This window comes from Battus philenor, unplaced genomic scaffold, assembly GCF_028537555.1.
Source record: "Battus philenor isolate CCGP_79_NKW_IND1 unplaced genomic scaffold, ilBatPhil1.0.hap1 SCAF_12, whole genome shotgun sequence".
Taxonomy (NCBI): domain Eukaryota; kingdom Metazoa; phylum Arthropoda; class Insecta; order Lepidoptera; family Papilionidae; genus Battus; species Battus philenor.
Window position 1 is genome coordinate 1,920,476 of NW_027181674.1, and position 21,139 is coordinate 1,941,614.

The 21,139-nt window shown below is 35.8% G+C and overlaps 1 protein-coding gene across 1 annotated transcript in view; it reads right to left on the reverse strand.

Moving 5' to 3' along the window:
• Window positions 1-5,282: 5,282 nt before the first annotated feature.
• The window catches only part of GABA-B-R3 (gamma-aminobutyric acid type B receptor subunit 3), a 170,156-nt gene continuing 154,299 nt past the window's right edge, over window positions 5,283-21,139 (reverse strand). The window contains exons 6-16 of the mRNA XM_068776480.1: window positions 19,081-19,146; window positions 15,840-16,016; window positions 14,468-14,728; window positions 13,500-13,560; window positions 12,636-12,864; window positions 11,997-12,132; window positions 10,187-10,275; window positions 9,322-9,511; window positions 7,798-8,116; window positions 7,027-7,256; window positions 5,283-6,188 (exon numbers count right to left, since the gene is read on the reverse strand). Coding sequence (XP_068632581.1) covers window positions 5,283-6,188; window positions 7,027-7,256; window positions 7,798-8,116; window positions 9,322-9,511; window positions 10,187-10,275; window positions 11,997-12,132; window positions 12,636-12,864; window positions 13,500-13,560; window positions 14,468-14,728; window positions 15,840-16,016; window positions 19,081-19,146 — 2,664 coding nt within the window. The remainder of the gene's footprint in view (window positions 6,189-7,026; window positions 7,257-7,797; window positions 8,117-9,321; window positions 9,512-10,186; window positions 10,276-11,996; window positions 12,133-12,635; window positions 12,865-13,499; window positions 13,561-14,467; window positions 14,729-15,839; window positions 16,017-19,080; window positions 19,147-21,139) is intronic.

The window sequence follows — 21,139 nt, forward strand, 5'->3', positions numbered from 1 at the left end:
GTAAACTTCAAAAAAAAGAGAAAAAAAAACAAACGAGAGATGTAGCGTATGCGCAACCGGACTATGACACTCGCGCATAGACCGTGACAGCGTGGACACGTGTTCAGTATTCTGTCTGTACTAACATTTACTACAATATAAAAACTGTGATTTATTGATTTTGCTCTGATTCAAGTTTTGGCAAATTTGCTTCAGACGGTAAAGTACATCAATCTATATTTGATGGTGTTGAAAAGTGCTTTCTTTTCTCTTACCTTTACTTTTTTATTGTATTATGTGCATGGTTAAACATCCGTTATCTGGAATACTTTATTTAATGGAATCAGGCGTTACCTTGCGGAAGTCCATCCTAAGTAAGAAAAAGTCCAATATTTAGCCACTTCCGCACACGCAGTGGTAGTCGTGCAACAAAGTGCACCGCCCGCCAGCCCGCTGATAAATGCGTATGCGGCAAACAATGCGAATCACACAACTGCCACCGTCAAATCACTCAACACTTGTTTCGCACCTCCACGGAGCATCTTCAGGAGTTATGTTACACCGATTAGTGCCAGTAGACTTTGTGTTTGGCGGGCGGTGCACTTTGTTGCACGACTACCACTGCATGTGCGGAAGTGGCTAAATATTGGTCTATTTTTACTGGAATACTTTGACATAACACCTGTCATGACAAGGAAAGATATTGAGAAACATTTCCTAACCGCTAGTTGTCATATTTCGGAGAATGCTACTATACTGTGTTCCATATGTCTAAATTAAAATCTTACCAAAGAAATATAAACACAAGAAAATTTACAATTTTTTTAAATTCAAAGAATATTTGAACTTGCAGGGGCACGGTTCATTCAAGTGGTAGTTGTGGAAGTGTGCTATCAGTTTAGTAGATCTTTGTTTTTATAACAAACATTCCAAAGCGCTCGCGCGCCAATGACAGGAGTTTAGATCTTTTTCCCGGGAGAAGAACCCTGGTCTCGGTCGCGTTCACAAACTAGGTGACGTCGCACGCGTCGCTTCAACTTTATTCTCGGAGCATCTTCACATTCACGCCACAATCTTTAATATCACCTCGTATGCGAGTTATATTATTAAAATAACCTTCGATCATTGAGGTTGAATCTATTCGTACCTCGCATCGGCAAAAACGTAGTCTACGAGGGTGAATCAAAAAATTCTTGGAATCAATATTAAAAAATGCAAAGATTTAAATAATAATATTTTATTTTTCTACATAATCTCACTCCAATGCAATGCATTTAGAATAACGCGTTTCTAACTTCCTTATTCCTTGTCAAAAAAAATTATTTTCTTGACTCTCGAAAAAGTCCTCTACGGCAGCTTTAACCGCGTCATTATCGTGAAATTTTGATCCACGAATTTCCTCTTTTAATTTTGGAAATAAGTGAAAATCACTTGGGGCTAAGCCCGGAGAATATGGTGGGTGGTCAAGGAGATTGAAGCCAGCACAGCGGATTGCGTTGAGCGCAACTTCCGATCGATGAGCAGGAGCGTTATCTTGAAGGAACAACACGCCCAACGACAGTTTTCCACGACGTTTTTCTTTAATCGCTTCACGCACTTTCGGGATTAAATTTGCATAATAGGTCCAGTAATCGTCTGGCCTTTTGGCATGTAATCAATAAAAAGGATTCCTTCACTATCCCAGAACACAGAGGCCATAACTTTGCCAGCGGTAGGAGCAACTCGAAATTTTTTAATGGATGGAGAGGATGGTCGTTTCCAAGACATGCTTTGTCTTTTAGTTTCAGGATCGAAATGGTGGACCCACGTTTCATCCATGGTGATAAGACGACGGCAAAAACTATCCGAATCACGCTGGAACATTTCGAGATTACGCTTGGAAATTTTCAAACGTCGCTTTTTGTTTTCGTCGGTTAACATTCGTGGCACCCATCTTGCAGACACTTTTTTGAACCCCAGTGAATCAATTAAAATGGATTGAACGCTACCAAAAGATATCTTTAGGATCTCAGCTATATGTTTTATAGTCATTCTTCTGTCTTCCAAAACCAGATTCTCAACCTTTTTGACATTTTCTTCTGTAACGGAGGTTGAAGGCCGCCCAGAACGCGGGTCATCTTTACAGCTTGATCTACCTCTTTTAAATTCAGCCACCCAGTACGCAACCGTAGAATAGGGTACAGCATCACCCCCTAATGTCTGCTGAATGTCCAAAAAAATTTCCTTCGTAGACATTTTTTTCAAACTGAGATATTTTATCACCGCACGTAACTCACTTTTATCCATAATTTTGACTTTTTAGCAACTCGTTGCACAAAAAAATTTATTACATGCGAACGAACTGACAAAAACAAGTGACAGTCTGCATAAATATAGTGTGATAGACACTCTTTACTTTGAATATCGAACTTGATCCAAAAAGATTTCATATATATGCACTTCTAAGAACTTTTTGATTCACCCTGGTACTACCAGCGCTCCATGCCTACTGTCCTTCACGTGTTTCTTCCTTAGGATGGACTTCCGCAAAGTACTATGATTTATTTCCATTCTAGCTTAAAGTCGGGAGTTTTATTGATACGGAAACCAAATTGCTCAAAGATCTGGAACTGATGGACATTGATGAGCCACAACCTGGTATATCAGCTCAGCACTACAGACTCCTCGATATAAAATTGATCCGCCTGGACGTCTTTCTCTAGACCTCAAAAAGCACAACTTTATTTAGAAAATAAAGGCGAAAGCTATATATCCAATGAAACTGCGTAGTTTGTGCAGCACATAAGAAAGTTGACTTGGTTCCAATGTCAGTTTAGCAAAGCACCTTTTCACTATGACGAGTGTTATATTGTGCTATATTTTACTCATATATACTTTAAAACATTTTTTTGTAATAAATGTTTAGTTCTTTTTTGATACTTCTTGTAGTGTCAACAGTTTAAATAAACTTTTTTAAGTCTTCTTTTTATTATTTATATTTACATAAGACATCGATCGCTGTAAGACAAAAACGAGTCGGGTTGGTCGCTGCGTCACCTAGCATACCTTCGCTCCTCCTCCTTTAATGTGTTAAACCTATATTTAATTTAGTCGATTTAAAAACACGGTATATCGAACTACAGAACTGTTGTCTGTACTCTTGGTTGAAGACTAAAAGAAAGGTTGTAAGGGTATCCACTATGTTTCCAAGAGACCAGTATATCTATATACTTGTTGAACGTATTTTCTCTCGCTTCGGTTATCATTGGCGAATATAAAGCTCAACGAATACGCTGGCTTGGTCACTTGGAGCGAATGGGATCGGATCGGAGCGTGAAGGTAGCGTACCTGGAAAAACCGAGGGGTCGAAGACCAGTGGGTAGACCCAGGTATCGCTGGATCGATCGCGTTGAGGCAGACTTGCGCGAATTGAATGTCAACCAATGGCAGACGATGGCGCATGATAGAGGAAAGTGGAAGTCTCTCGCTTCGGAGGCCAAGACCCACTTTGGTTCACTGAGCCAACGGAGTAAGTAAGTACTTGTTGAACGATTGTAAATTTTTTAACAGTAATTGTTAGTTACAAGTGCAATTATTTCTGATAACGAGTTTTAAGGAACATATTGTAATAAAAAAAATAAAACTTATTCAATAAATTTAATCACAAATATACACACTATATCATAGTTCCACTCATAGATAAATTATAGATGTCATATATAAGTATCGGAGACTAATAATTAATTATAAAGTGTCCTTCACACAGAGGTTGGTAAACGATCGATAGGAAGGTGTAAATTCGTTATGTATACCCATCTGTGTGAAGATACTTTAACAGTATAAACGACAAAAAAGTACTAATTAATCTAAAAAAATACTCTATTCGAAAATAGTTGCTCGAAATTTTTGATAATATTAATTCTATATATAATATTGCTTCAATAATATTTCTACATTATCATGTATATACTTTTTTGATATGATAAATGAGACTTAAACATCAATATGAGTTTACGGTGTACTAACATAATTATTCTGAGGCGTTTATTTTTATTATTGAAGATTTCGCCCTTTCTTTACAGGTCTTTATGACCTGGTTTTCTGAGTGCTATTGTTATTGTGAGGTTCATCACAGAGTCCAACCATGGGGTTGGTGATCGTCTTCTCGGTGTTTTATTATTCTCAACATCACATTTTAAAAGGGTCGATTTCTTTGCGGTCTGACGTGCGAATATAATGTATATAATGTACAATTCTTTTAAAAAGCTATTTGTAAAAACATAGCATTCGTCAAGATATATCTGACGTTGATAATGGGAGTTAAAAATAATGAAATTATTTTACGATTCTTTTTTTAAAATGCTTGTCGATTTAGAGTTATGACAACTAAAAATCTACGAGAGACAACTTAGTACAGATATTCATTATGCTGGTGTCGTGAAAAGAGTTCTCGGGGCTGACGGCCCGCGTATCAAGTATAAGGCGGTCTCCTTATAATGCACTGCCCTTTAGTTTTTGATCAGACTTCTCTCCCCACTTAAACTTGAATTGTTGCAGAAAACTTCTACTATTACTTGTATACATTTTGAATGTATACAGGATGATAGGTTATACGTGTAAAGGCTATAAAGGGGTAGACATATAGCACATTTTTTTTTGACTAACATATTCCACACCCTATCAGAAATAATAAATCATGTAATGAAGCATTCATAATTTTCTGATTATTGCATATTAAAATAAATTATTGTTTACTTATATTCCCTGTAGAATTTACACTGCCAGAAATCATTGAGTTGTTGCATTCCAATAGAGTTTCAGAGTGATTTTTTATTACAGGGTGATTGCAAATACATGTAAAAGATTTATTTTTTAGTTGACTAATGAGCTATACATTCACTTTAAAGATTTTAAACCAATCAACTTGCAACCGAAATAGGTAACAAAGATGATATTTAATAAGTTTTTTTGTATATATGTTAGAAAATATCTTTAGTCTTATTTGAAAGAACTAATTTATATATCAATGAAAAATATATTTTAGATTGCATACTGTATACTTGATGTAAACAATTAAAAACGGAACTAAAAGTTTTGTTTAACTTTTCTTATCCTTTTTAATTTATAGAAGTCGATTTGTATTTTTTTTTGTAATCAAATTAAAAATTTCTATAACGATGTGAAATTTATAATTACCTAGGCCTTCATATACATGAAATATTACTATTAAAACATTTTATCCAGTCTCTACAATTAAAATTGAGTAAGATTATCCTAAATAAATTTCGGCTGATGATTTGGCACATATTTGTTCTACTAATAAATTAATTACCCGAAGTTCCTGGCATTGCATCTTCCGTGGACTTCCACCTACTGTCCAATGTTTCTTTACTCCTGTCCTGGTTATATACGTTTTGGTGGCTGAACCTTCGATGTTCAGGGAATATACTTTCGGATATAATGAATACATTGTCGGCGCTGGTTTTCCTCTTGCTGTCTAACGTTGTCAAACTGGTTGTAACAGGTGCTATCCTGTGGGGAAATCTCGGAGAACCTTTTATCCTCTCACAGGAGCTCTGTGTAGATGATGGTTTCTTATGAACAGTCGGTAAAACGAAGTTGACTTTCGTCTCCGGTTCAGCCACGTACTTCTGTGTTCCAGACGATACGCTTCTCTCCGAAGAGAACCTGGAGCAACTGGGTTCATCATCAATAATGCGGATGATAGGACCACTCTTCGCATATGATTCTCTTCTAAGTTTTAACTCTGGATTTGGTACATTAAGTGTATTGCATGAGAGAACCATTGAGTGTTTCCGATTATCAGGAACAAGACCGGCAATCATTCCTACATGCATCCTAAGAGCGGCAGCGATACTTTGACCTGTTGGATCAGCTATGGACATGGTAGAAGCTTTTCTGCTCGAAGGTCTACTGCCGAAGAAACTTTTTAACCTGCTGAGGAAACCATGATTCTCTTCTCTTTTGTTCAAGCATAAATTGTAAAGATCAATTGCTGGTTGTGATTTTCTGTAGTTCAACTTTGGTTGGGAGCTGAAGCTGACTGAGGATCTACCACGGCAGGCTTCGGTGGACGGCCAGCTCGCTCGAGGGATGACTGGAGGCAGGACAGACAGCAGCAGTAAGGGCAACCCACCGCTGATGCTGGGCGTCCTTTTGTCTAGATCAGTATATCCTTTGCTTTCTTCTTCGACAGTGTTTAACTCCGTCTAAAAATAAGAAGAAAAAGTTTTTTTGACGATTTAACCTGGTATCAAGTATTGATGACAACTCAATCTCATCTAGTTATCATGTAATATTGCCTCTCTGTCGAGTTGTATCGAGATAAGTTATGTTAACCATATAATGACGGTTTGATAGTGTTGGTATCATTGTATATTTATTTGAAAAACTAATTTTTGAGTAGAAAAGAAAGAAAAGTCCAGAAGGAAGAAAGAAAACCACATTGTTTACCGTAGTCGCAACATAAACATTTTTTTTTGAAAAGAAAAGAAAGAAACTCCAGAAGAGAGAAAGAAAAAAAAACAGTTTGTTTATCTTAGTCGCAACACATACAAGTTACATGAAGTGACTAAAAAAGCATGGCTGGTTGTGGCATTATATGGTAAGAGACAACTCGATATAATGTTGTAATGTCATCGTCTTTATTTTTGCCCATAGACGCCCACTGCAAGGCATAGGTCTCCACCAAAGATATCTAAGTGGGTGGTACCATAATCACCACGCTTGGCTGGCGAATTGGCTGTCGCAGTGTGGCATTATGGTACGCAGAAGGCGCTGCCGTCTATCCTCTGGAAACTTGTTTGTGAGTGTGATTATACAAGATTTTATCCCGGGAGTCGAACCCATGATGTAGTGATGCAACTGCGACCATATGATCGCAAGTCTCATTGCTCTACCATTGGGCTACCATTGCTTGTATATGCTGCTACCACTTCCTCCATCTCCAAATGTAAGATGGTTTATTCACTGCCACTTATTTAGAGTTTGGGAGTTGGTTATTCATGTATATCTTTTGTAAAAGTGTTTGTCTTGGTCATACTGTACCCGTTTATGAACGACTATGGAGGCATCAGAACTATTCCCGGACTCCAGAGGCTCCGAAAGTAACTTCTCCAGTCTACCAATCTCTTTGTCCAGAGCTGCTACTTCACGCTTGTAAACTCTGTTCTGTATTTCAATTCTAAAATGGAGCTCTTGCGTTTCGTCCGTTACGAACCTTCTTGTTTTACATTCAAGTCGCAGACCCATACTTTGTATCACAGGGTCATCTTCAGCTGAAATTAAATGGGAGATGAGTTTTAAAGTTTGTGCACCAAAAAACTCGACCCTAAAATAGTGCGGGGCAATCGACTGCTAGCGCCATCTAGGGATACCAACCGAAGTGTTTATACGTACATAAGCTTTTCATTTAGCTTATAAAAGCTATAGATCTGATGAAATAGAAAAATGATTTAATAATAAGTAATTTCATAGTAAAAATGAATATGTACAGAAAAAATTATGTATTTCTTACATAGCAACACTTCAGTAATAATCCATTTTTGTGTTACATTTTACCCGTTTTGATTTCTTATATACATTTTTAAAAATTTTCTGCCGATAAGATATCTAACAATAATCTATTCTAATTTAATATTGTAGATAAATTTTTCGAGGAACCTCAGCTATGAATTGTAAACCCTTATTTTTTTGTCACACCAACATTTCTGAGTTATTCGTGGAACCCTAATGGTCCACTTGGAGCACTTTGAGAAGCATTGCGTTAGAGAATATTTCTCTGTAAACGTTCAATATGAAGCAGATTCAAATACTTACTTTTACTTCTAATTGCAATAATCTTTGGTAGAAACAAAAGGCAAAGTGTGGAAGTAGTGGCGATTAAAATAAGGCTGGTAATGGTGATGTAGGCAAGAGTTGCTCTTTCAGAGATGATGGTGCCTATGACGACGACGCTCGTGCTGGTGATCACCACCGAGTACACGCTGATACCGATGTACTTTGAGTCGTTTAGGGCGGAGATCTTGACGTGTCTGGTCTCCCAGGCCATGTAAACTCCTACCAGGAGTAAAAGGCCTTTGTAAGCGTATAGAGCGCAGAGCCATCCAGTCATGTTATGGGATTTGCACACTTCTATCTGAAAGAGATTCAGAGGCTGTATTAATTGAATCAAAAATCATTTTGACATTCTCTACTAATCACACCACAAAGATTGAAGGTTAATTGTAAACGTATATGAAAATGAAGTAAATGTAGAAGTTATACACCAATACTTCGCTTTGCCTCGTTTCGTTTTGCGTTTTTTTTCGAAGTTGCGTCGCTGCTTAATTAGTACTAATTTTCACTGTGCGTCGTTAGATTTTCGAGGTTGCGTTGTTTTTTGTTTCTAATCGCGCCATGCCATCAATACTCGGGGATTTCCTTACTAACTAAAAATCAACGCAATTTTAATACAGTTCTATTTTCACTTTGTTTTGCTAATTTTAGAGTTCAGTTTTAATTACGTAGTGTATTGTAATGTAAAGTGCTAGGTTTTTTTTTAAAAAGAGAATATTAAATTTATATAAATTTTTACGTGTTGTTTCTGGTTACAAAAAAGGTAAATATTTTTCCAGTTCATTTATTGGCAGAGTTATATAATTTTTGGTTTTTAAATGTTTACTTTCTTCAATTTTCTTTTTAAAAAGTAGTATTTTCGTAACCCTGGAACCTATCTTCGATCTTTACATGGTTTGCTTAAGAAAATCTTAATTTATTTGCGGCGTTTCAATTTGCGTCGTGTTTTTTTGGAACGTAACTACGACGCAAAAGTGAGGTATTGGTGCACTATGTATAAAACACATTCTATTCGAAACATTTGATCTTGTCTTATCTCTGCCGACTAGTTTTTAGCAACCAAGGCAGCACTGCGATCATTTTGCGCCAAGCTTTCTGACCTAACCAAACCACTTGCCTCTTTTTCAACTTTTTTTTTTTACGATATTTTTTTCTTTCCTATTATATCTGGTACATTCTTTGATACTTTAATATTTTGGTCGTCTTAGTTCATTTTATTGTTTATCATCATAACAAAATCTCAACATTGTTCAGGTATCCTAAACCTTTGATATTATATATATATATGTATAGCACGTACACCTCACATATTACGTACTGGCTACATAGAATTTGATTTATTTTTTTAAATTGGTTATATGTCAATTTCTTTCTACTATCTGTATGTCATTTTGCAGGTATGCTATGGTAAGCAATCTTTCTACATATACCGCCATTACTGTACTACTGTATTCTCATTAAAAGAACACCTGTTCTATTTTTGAGTAAATTACAGTTTGAACCCACCTGCGGTTGGTACACCACGCTGCGATCGGTAGAGCTGATCTCTATAGTTAGGTTCTTCAGATGTCTCTCCATAGGATCGATGATGGCCCATAGCGTGACGATGAGACCGTCTATGAGTAGCAAAGCACACACCAAGGATATTAGTGGAGTATCCTGGAGTAGTTTAGTTTTGCAGACGCCGCTACGGTTACTGGAAACAAATTTAAATTCAAATTTTAAAAATTATTTTTCAACTTACGATTGATGTGGTGATGAACAAATAATTGATGAAGACGTTTATCTTCATCAATCACTACCACTACCACTCAAAGTCACGTGACCGATCACGAGCGAATTTTTTTTGTTTAACATACGCCCAAGTTATATATATATATATATATATATAACTTACAATATATAGCCATAGCGTTAGTTATTTAAGTGGGGGGGAAGTAGCATATAAATGGCAGAGCAGTGACGTTTGGAGCTCACTCGGTGTTTGGCATTGGTCGGTCTAACATCTTCTAATGATGCCCCGTTGAGGGGTGAAACACGTGTAGAGTAAATTAACAGTGGTGGTTGTGTTTCGCATTGTTTACCGCACGCGCATTTATCAGCGGGTTGGCTGGCGGTGCATTTTATTGCACGACTACTGCTGCATAGCGGAAGTGGCTATATATTAGTCCCTTTCTTAGTTAGGATGGACTTCTGCAAGTTAACGCCTGAATCTATTAGATATCTAATCATCTGCTATGAAGTTTCGGGACCTAGATAGGTCACCTTAGACCTGTGGTAGGGGGAAAGCACCACAGATAACTACGCCACTGCTTTATATAGGTCTCTGTTCCAGTTCTGGGATTATAGAAAAGGAATAAATATAACATACCTTATGAAAATCCGATGCACCCTGTAAGTTTTTGCGAACATAGATCCAAACGCAAGGGAGAATCCGGCAGAGAGAATGTAGACTCTACCCTGAAAACATGGTACACGTGTAGGCGTAGTATAGAGATGTTTCTCTAGCATTTATTTTAGGGGCAGATCGTTAATTTCTGGGGCCCTAAGCTAATATAGAACCTATTTTTTCTCAGGTAAAAGCCTTAATTCGCTAAAAATCAAACTTACTTATTGTGTACGTCAGGGGTGTCAAACTTAAAAACTAACTTGGATCAAATAATCAATATTTACACTTATGCATGTCGCAAAAAAATACTGTTTATAGAAACAGTTACATACTTCTTGGTGTTTTATTCATGTTTGTTTTGAAATTGGAACGTCTGTCATAATAATAATTATAGATTATAGTAAAAATGCTTGAAATATAAAGATGCAATTTTAAAAATTATAACAATTTTACTAAACAGACTCGTACCAGGTCAAGATAAGAAAAGTTTCAAAGAAATTACATGTTATATTAGGGAAGGACGAGGCGTTCAAAGCTCAAGTGTTCCAACAAACTCCAAGTGAGGAAGTTCAAGAAAGGCGACTGGGTGCAGATCAGGAGCTGTTCCTCTCCAGACCGGAGTTGGGAGTTCGGCATTATCTTAGAAAGAATCGGCTGCCTAAATTACATTATAACAGTAGAAAGTTTCCAACGTAGATCTCTGCAAACGCTGCGGTAAGATGTCGATCGATCAGCAGATTAAACACCGTAGGTGGAACTGGATAGGTCACACGCTCCGAAGGGACCCTGGTCACGTACTGAGGCAAGCCCTAGAATGGAGTCTTCAAGGAAAGCGAAGACGTGGCCGCCCAAAGCAAACCTGGCGGCGGACGATCACTGCAGAAGTGAAGGCAGTTGGAATGATGTGGAGCGAAGTAAAGCGCGAAATTCAAAGCCGCTCGGGATGGCGACGTACTGTTAACGCCCTCTTCCTTGTCTTGGAGACATAAATGATGTGATGAAGGTATCGTATGGAGTGGCTTCACTGGTACCTTACCCAAGAATGGTGGTGGAGGACTGTTATATTCTTTATGGTGTTTTATTCATTTTATTTTGAATTTGGAACATATGTCAAAATCATTTTTATTCTAATAAAAATGATTAAAATGAAACCAAGCATTTTACTTCAAGTGAATTCCACAATAGAAACATTTTTTTTATTTTGGCGAATACATTGCAATAAATATGCACTTTACGTCTCTTTTCTTATATTGTCTTTCTCATTTGGGAAAAAGTTTTATTGGTCGAAACCTTTTTCGAAATTGAACCAATGGATACATTGTTTGGGTTGCAAAAATGTTCATTTCGCTTCCGGTTCGCATTTGTTTAAAAAAATGTCTTATTTCATGTCGACAGATACGTTCAATATGTTCTTCCAAAGTTCTTTAAATGTCATTATTTGTTAGACACATTATAAGACAACTGTTGACAAAATTCAAAATGCGTGTTAAAAGTAAATTGATGGAAAAGGCTTATTATTCAATGAACAAATATATGTATATGACAAGAATCTTCGGTAGTGATATCGCCCGATTATTTTGATTTCATTTAGGCTATATCTGCTAAAGTGTATATGTATATATCTGTATTGTTAAACTTTTAAAAAATGTGTTGTTGTGGAGTTTCTTCCTATTATATTCACAACTATAACACTAGAAAAATAATAATAAACAAGCTATCAATAAGAGTTATGTTAAAAGTTCCAATGTTGAACAAATTTTATCTTTAAAAATTCTTTCGGAACAAAACTCACAGTACACATAGCAGAGAAGGGAACAGAAGAAGGCAGAGTTGAATTGTCCACTCCCAGAAGAGCCACCGCCGCGTATACCATCACACATCCAATCAGCGTCATATTGTTCAATCGAGGTGATGAAAGTTTAATCGATCTGGAATGAATTAATTATGATATAAGGAAATTTATTCATTTGTAAGTAAGGTCGCTTAATAAACCTCACGATATCCTCGGTGTTTTTCTATGATATCGAATTGGGAAAGAATAGGTCCGATACAAACGAAAATAACCGACATAGACCAGCGAATTGGTAATTTCAAGTGGCAGTAGGTAGGTAACATAGTGCGCTGGTTATATTAACCTGTGGCGTTTATTAGAACGCACCCAAATCAATTATCTATGAACGCAACTGTTTTTGCATGCCCCTTCTTACACTCACTCTCTTATACATCTACATCTCGCTCAGCGCAGCGGTGTACTTCATTGCACGACTACTGCTGCATAGCCGAAGTAGCTATATATTAGTCCCTTTCTTAGTTATAACAAGGTCTTCAGTCTGTATTTAAGAATTTGTTTATTCTTGGCATTGATTGAATAAATATCCGAACTCAATGGTGAATATTGTTTATATAGGTTTTGCGACGGAAATAAATTTACCTTCGTTTACTGTAATGCAGATTAAACGCCAAGAAGGCAAGTGCTAGCGCCACTCCAGCTGCAGCTAAACCTGCCACTGCCAGTCTGGCTGGTGCCCACACAGAGTCCACCCTCAGAACGAGGACCCTCCGTGCCGCAGGTACTCCTCCCGCCCAGTGAGGTCGTGTACACTCCCGGCACGCCATCTCGCGGCCGTGGGTGTATAGCGCCACTGTCTTTGGACGACCACCTGTAAAAGACGAAACTTCTAGTTATAATCCAGTACATATGCACTTTTTTTGTTATATCAGCACGAAAAACCTACGTTTATTTATTTAGGGCTTAATTGTGCATCTTATAAACGATAAAACGTACAGACAAGCTTTGGATGGATAGGAAAAGATTTGTTTTAAATAGAAAGATGGGTATTGAAACGAAAAAAGAGATACAGTAAGCGATAGTATTCTGCTTGCTATGTATTTCGTAAAATCAATTCTTAGCTGAATTCTATTTATAAAAAATAATATTATTACTAAATTTTAAGTATCTATGTCTTATACTTTTAGAGATATTGTGATGAGTGAGTACATTTAAGCATATATGGAAAAGAAAAGACAAAGAGGTCGCAATTGATGTAAACTTTACAGATTTAAGATACAATGCACACAACATTTAAATAATATACACGTAGAATTTATATTATAATAAATAATAACACACAGTTATTTTTAATAAAAGTTTTAATTTTTTATATCATCCTTTAGCTGGTTTAAAATGTAGAATATTGATATAAAAAATAAGCCCGATTCTGTTTACAATTCTAAATAATTTTTGCCTGTAAATAATGTAAATATAATCGGAATTGAACCAAAAGCCAGTACACACCCTGTATTTGATAGAATGCCGACATCCCGATCCTGTCTGCCCCGTTGAAGGACACAGGACCCTGAAAAAATGTCCCTTATTATATATTCCGACCTTTTTGTTCAACCAAATTCGCAGCATAATTTCACTGAAATGTTATTTTATCGGAAAGCCTTTTTACTCTGTGGCCTCTACTGAAGTGGTTTTGCATGGACCTTGTTAGTATTTGTAATTCAATGACACTCAGAATGGCAAATTTGGTCTGACCCGAAAATAAAAATAAATCAAATATGGAATAATTCATACATAATCTTGGCTGTTTAATTTTGATTCTAAATGTGTTTAGAAATGACTGGTTAATACAAAAAAAACTAAAATTCGAATTTCGAACACTATTATTTTTTTTCAAGTCGATTAGACGTGACAATTTTCGTTGTTTTGATTTTTACGTTTTTAATAAGGATTTTACGTCTAGTTTTACGCCATTGATTATGTGGTATTCTTACGTTATAAGACCTTCTTGGTCATTCTCTGTTCATATATATACATACACTACTATTTTTTTTCAAGTCAATTACAGACGCGACAATTTTCGTTGTTTTGATTTTTTACGTTTTTTATAGGGGCTTTCACTTCTAGTTTTACGCCATTGATTATGTGGTATTCTTACGTTATACGACCCCCTTGGTCATTCTCTGTTCATATATATACATACACTACTATTTTTTTTCAAGTCAATTACAGACGGGACAGTTTTCGTTTTTTTGATTTTTACGTTTTTTATAGGGGCTTTCACTTCTAGTTTTACGCCATTGATTATGTGGTATTCTTACGTTATATGACCTCCTTCGTCATTCTCTGGTCATATAGACCAAGGAAAGTCTTTAAAAAAGTTTAAGATATAGTTTGTCCTGTGATATTTGCACGACCTCTGATACTCTTGCTCCGTTGGTATTGAAGTCCTAAAACTTGTTTCATTATACACTTACAGAAACACCGAGGAAGCTGAGATTAGCGAACTGGTTCAAAAACTCCTCTGCCATATCCTTCCGATCGTAGTCGAAGTGTCCAAGACCTAGCTTCGGTGATTTTCCCAGTGATTCATTGCCCATAGATCTGGAACTGCTCCACAGGAGTTCCGCTTTGCTGAGAGTCAGAGCGATCGCCCAAACAGCGTCGTAGGTATGTGGTGCCAATGGGGACACCACTACCCCCGCTTCCTCCATTTCACGGTGGAACATTTCATTTGTCTGCAACAAAAACATACAGAAATTTAGTGTGAACGCATGGGCTAGTCAACTTCTGAGGTATAACAAGTTACTTTGGTCTACTATTTGGTTCTACACCCCCTGTTCTGTCTACACAGATATAATAGTTACAATAATAATTTCTTCACTAAATTTCCATACTCTTTTTCCTTCTATCTTAATGTTATCCAATCATTCATCTTTTCGTTCGTCACAATTTCATTCATTTCATACCTCATCTCATTTACGTCGCCTTTTCTCAACGAATAACTACAGTTGGTATATTTTGTTTATTTGGTTCTTTTTAATTTTTAGAAATACAGAATGTGTTATAAAGGCGTGTAAATATTATAATTGCATTACTCGTAAAAGGCACTTGAGAAAAGGGGACGGGTAGTGGTGATCGGTAATTTGGTTGTCGAAAATTTGAACGCCATGATGCGTTACAGTGAAGCGAAGTTTCGAGAACTTTTTTTGTGTTATTTTAAATAGTGGTAAGTACTTGATAAACGCTCTTCTTCGCAAAGTGTATTGCCTGGGCATTACTACTTCAAATTGGTTAACAATTTAAGACAAAAAAGGCTTCTTGTTTTGAAATTTGTAATATCTGGTCAGATATTTGTACCAATATATACACCAAAGCCATGTTGAGTCAAAATTCATAGTCAGGTATCGCTTCTATTCATGTTGAAAGCATGCGCTGAGAAACTTTAAGATTTTGTAAAAAAAAAAAAAACGGTTAGTCTCACGGGCGCTCCGTGCTATTATTATTTACTTTGAAAACTAATTTTCTAAATGCTTATTTTATTATCAACATTTCATTCATAGGATGTCCACCGGTGGGCCTTGGCCTTCCTTATATATTTCTAATTAGACTGATTTGAAGCAGCTTATATTCAATATTTTCCAAAGACCTTAACAAAGTCGTTTATCCAACTTGAGGGCAGTCTCACGCTTTCCTTGTCGTGTGGTCTGTGGTCTGTAGTCTCCACTCCAGAACCTAAAGGCTTCAGCAACCATCTGGTCTGCATATTTTGTCGCTTGTTAAAAGCTACTTCCAATTGTCAATCCGCAGTTAATTTAATCATATTAAATATAGAAAGAAAATACTAACCAGACCAGAGAAAGAGACAACGTTGCCAGCGATGCCTCGATGAGCTGTCACGGACACCAGACCCTCGAGGGCTCGCGCGAGCTGAGTCCTGGCGCAAGGCGCCACACCGCGGATCCTGGGCGGAGCACCAGACACCAGCCACGCGTACTCGCCTCCATACATGCCCAGTCTGAACGCCTGCGATCTCGACACGACACCAATTATGAAGCTAGACTATGAGAATAATATAAAACTTGACATACTAACTCGCTACTTATTTTTAAGAAAATGGTTAAGAACTATTTACTAGATCAGTGATTCCCAAAGTGGTCTATATCGACCCCTACTCTTCTGCGTCATTGAGCAATAACATTTAACTACTTCCAGGAGTAAAAACCACGGAGCGGGAAACGATGCGTATGATGTCCACATACAGGGTGTACGAACTTGTTAAAATCATCACAATGGGGGCGCTAGAGTTCCAATGTAATATTTATTTAATGATATACAGATAGTGATTCATCGTTTTATCGTCGCTGTTCCAATGGAAGGTTCTTCATCCTTGGCAAAGAGTCGATGTAGATTTCTCAGATGATAACAGAACTCAGTATTTCCTTACGTTTCGAATGTAAAGTCCATTGTTCATCAGCTCTCGATTGACATTGACCCGAAATTCTCATCACAATAATTTAAATTTGATTGTAAAAATTATTGTAAAACTAATATTCGGCTCTTTACATAGTCTAAATCAGTGATTCCCAAAGTGGTCTATATCGACCCCTAGGGCTCTACGACAACCTGCAAGGGGTCTACGTCAGCGAAAACAAAATTTGGGGGTCTATGAAATGAAATTGAGGATCCACGATAGTGGATATCAACACATACACTGATAGTACCAATTTACTTACATCATACTATCTTATAATATCAAAATATTTACATTATTTATAAAAGTGCCTATGAAGTAAAAAAATTGGTTTATTTAATGTTACGTACAAAACACATACAAAATTTTATTTTGAGTAGTTTTAATTTAAATTCAATTAATAAATGTATAAATTAACATGTGTTTTTACTTTAAGTTTTTAACACTAAACTTCACTACAGTTAGAAATTTACAGGAAATCAATATCAGGTATTTCGGGGGTCTACCCAACACGGAAAAAACATGGCAAGGGGTCTACGACACAAAAAAGTTTGGGGAACTCTGTACTAGACCTTTGATTATTTATCTGTTAATTCATTTATTTTTCTTCCTTTGTTCCTGTATTCTTTCTGAGGCAAGAGATCGAAATAGGTTTGTTGTTTTTTTATTTATTTTTGTATTATACCGTAATATGTGTTATACCTTATTTATTATAAGTATATATGTTACATGCATATGTATATATGTTACTACTAACTACCCATTATTTGTACTTCTACCTTTTACATGAGGTTGTTTGTGCTTTTTTGTTTATTGTAGTAAACCAAAAAGTCTAAATTATTTGAAAGTATCTTAGCGTGTACAATAAAGAATATTAAATAAAATAAAAAAAAACAGGCACGGTGATCAGATGGTAAATTTTTCTCCCTGATGACAGTGCAGTTTTAAACAGAAATTAGTTAATTTCAAAGTAAATCATTATTGTTGTGTTTTGTATTGTTATTTCACTAAGGCAAAAATACACAATGTGTCTGGTGGCAATTTAACACTTTTAAACTTAATTAAATAATGTAATATTTAACACACAGATTTAATAGAAGTATAAAATGATAAAACTTAAATGCGGATTTGTGAATAAAATTTTTATTTAATGTAATTTTCGTGAATTTCTTGTCTAATAGCTCTCGACATCCCCAGTCCTAGTGAGACTGTTTCTTTCCATATTGAAAGTCGTGTATTTTCAGGTAAATTCCTCAAAAACAAGTTAAATGTTTTCAAGAGTCTTTAGAGATCGTGAGGTGTTCATAGTCGAAGCAGGTACGCGGAATCTATCCATCCAGGAACGAATAAAAATATACGCTCGATTTATTATTTATTCGCAGAATAGTTTGAAAAAATTGAAGAATCATTACTCTTAAAAAATGCCTCGAACTGTCAATATTTACTCTACCATCATCGTATTGTAATAAAAACGGTAAAGTATAAAACACACAATGTGCGTAAACTTGTTTCAATGACACAGATAATTGTTTTAAAATTCGTATAGAAAATAGCTTTACAATTTATTATAAAATTTGTTATTTACAGGAAAGACATGTATTGGAATTTATTTTAAAATATATAATCTGTATGACAACCAGTTCCATTTCTAAACTCGTCTTAGCAAATTCGAAAATTTCAAATGAATATTTAATGTTAACCAACGTTGCGTTTTTAGTTTATGAATGTTGACACGAATCATTTTAATAACCACATAAAAAGTGTGCATAGGATAAATCTTGGCTTCAGGTTTTGTCGTGGGATATATCGCCTGTCTGGAAATCAACTTTAAGCGCGGCTTGCCAAAAGAATAACATAATCTAAGCAAATCTAATATAAGCAAATAAAAATAAGATTGTGGGATTTAATTGTTGACGAATTATATATATAACTATATATTTTTATATAAGAATTGTGTCACTTAACATTTTGTCAACTTAGGTATTGTAATGTTTCGAACGCTGTGAATAATGTTTTATTTTAATATAAGTTTTTAATTCTTATATAATTAAAATAAAATAAAATAGAAAAAGTACAAAAATTTGTACAAGACTTTCTTGCATGTAAAGCAATTGGAAAAGAAGCGATCGGTGATTTAAGATTTTGCTTGCAAAGTCGCTCCAGAAGATACGAAAAAGTTCACAGTTTTATTAGATTTATGCAGCATCAAGTTTAACTTTAAACTTTATATTTCCATGTGGAAGTCGTGGAATTCTAATACTGAATAGATATTATGGTAGATTCTATCATAAATCAAATTATTCTATAACAATTAATACTATTGCCAATACATCTCAATGTTAAGTATGGTACCCGGCAATTGATTTGGCACTTGATTTTGGAAAGTGTCTGCTGTCGGATTAGACTAACTTCAAGGCATCTGTTCTTAAATATCATGTATGCGCCTTGTCCATCACGACCTCTCGGACTTATCGCTCTTATACCGCAGGATGGCCTCTACGTTTACAACAAGCTCAGAGCACTACGCAGTTCTCTTATGTTTGATGTGCCAAATCAAATGCCGATTGTTTAGATAATTTGTTAAAAAAACGGTAAAAATTCAGGAGTCCAACTCACCTCGCAGAATATCTTCGGCACCATTTCCTGGGAGAAACTGCCTATTATTATTCTGATGTCCAATTTCTGCAAAGTAATTGATAATTTAACATTTTAAATGCATACTCTCATATACACCTATCCCCCGATTTACACGGTACTCGTTTTACACGTTTTCGCTTTTACACGGTTTTCCAAATAAGTTTTTTTTTTGTTTTAATAACCGATTTTATTACCATCTCTCATAATGTAAATATTTCTGCTCCAAATATCGAATCGGCACAAATAACTTGGAGTGATGAAAGTGAATTCGAACCTTCGATTCCGAAAAAAAGAATGAGAGTAATTTCTGTTTAATGTGTTGTAATTAAATAATAAAAAAATAAGATTTTCCGTAATATATTAAATATTTTAACTTGTCAATGGATTTTATTTTTATTTCTGTGTACACCTAAAATTATTGAAAAAAAATCCGCAACTGTTAAATAGCAAAATTTTCTGCAAGTTTTTCGATTTACACGGTTTTGACTTGAAAATTTTTAATTTTCGATTTACACGTTTCTCTCAGGAACGTATCTACCGTGTAAATCGAGGGATAGGTGTATATGTAGAAAGTCCCTTGGTGTAAATCATGGATGCGCAGACCGCGGCCCGCCGGTCGAATACTGGTGGCCCGCCGACAGCAAAAATAATACTCTCGTACATTCGAAAAATATTGAATTCTATTCCAGAATATAACCAAAAAAAAAAAAATTATTACATATGCTTCTGGCGGTCGGCCCGCCATCAGTTCATGTTTTGCCCGAGAGGCCTCTAGTCTTAATAAGTCTGTGCAACCATGCTGTAAATGGACATTCTTATTAAATTATTAAAAAGATCTCTTGAAGCAGTTTGCATCGTGTCTTTATTGGGGTCGCCTGTTCATCTTGAGGGACGTTCTACCTTAAGCTACGGTTTGGTCTCTACACCAAACCTATAAGGACTCATCGGCTATCTGTATTGCGTGATATGTGGCATCCCCAACATGCCAATTCATTTACCTATGTCGTTTACTTTTTAAGTAAGAAAATTAATAATATTTAGCAGTGGCGTAGCTATGGTATTTGAGGCCTGGGGCAGATTGGGGCTTGGTGCCCCCCCCCCCCCCCCCCCCAAGAGTCTAAATAATTTCAAAATTCAGAACAGAATGTAGTTAATATATATTTTTTTGGTTCAAAATAATAATAAATATGTATAAAATAACATTAGATCTTAGTAAAATTTATTGGGAAAATTTATAAACGAACATTCCTCGCTTTTTGGCCTGCAAAGTCATTAATCACATTTTCAAAATCAATAGTGTCGACTAGTTCATGTTCTATTGACATTATTGCAAGATTATTTAATCTATTTATCATTAAATAATCTTGCAATAATGTAATAATTTATTATTTTGTCAATTAGGGCCCTTTTAAAAAACAGTTTATGTGTTTTGCGAATGAAAGGATTAAACACACACTATTATAATTTGTAACCGTTGATATTTTTTAATGTTCATATTATTTAATAACTTTTTTTGCACAAAAATAGTAAAATTCGATATATTTTTTTTATGTTATTTACTTTAAATAATGGTTTTCATTTTTCTTTTAACATTTCATTATTCATCGTTCAAAAAAAAATTAAAAAAAATATTTTCAACTTTGGTGCCCCCCTGCTTGTGGTGCCTGGTGCGGCCGCCCCGCTCGCCACCCCCTAGCTACGCCACTGATATTTAGCCACTTCAGCACTTGCAGTGCGTTCGCATTGTTTGCCGCATGCGCATTTATCAGCGGGCTGGCGGGCGGTGCACTTTGTTGCACGACTACCACTGCATGTGCGGAAGTGGCTAAATATTGGTCCTTTTCTTACTTAGGATGGACTTCCGCAAGGTAACGCCAGATTCCATTAAACGTTTACTTTTTGTTTATACACGGTTCTCCTTATTAATCATTTAATATTATAGAGAAATCATGAGTAAGATCTTCGTGACTATCTGTGTGATTTTGAGCTTGCACTGGTGTCCGAAGTGAGAGACTACATTCCTTTCCCGTGTAACTGA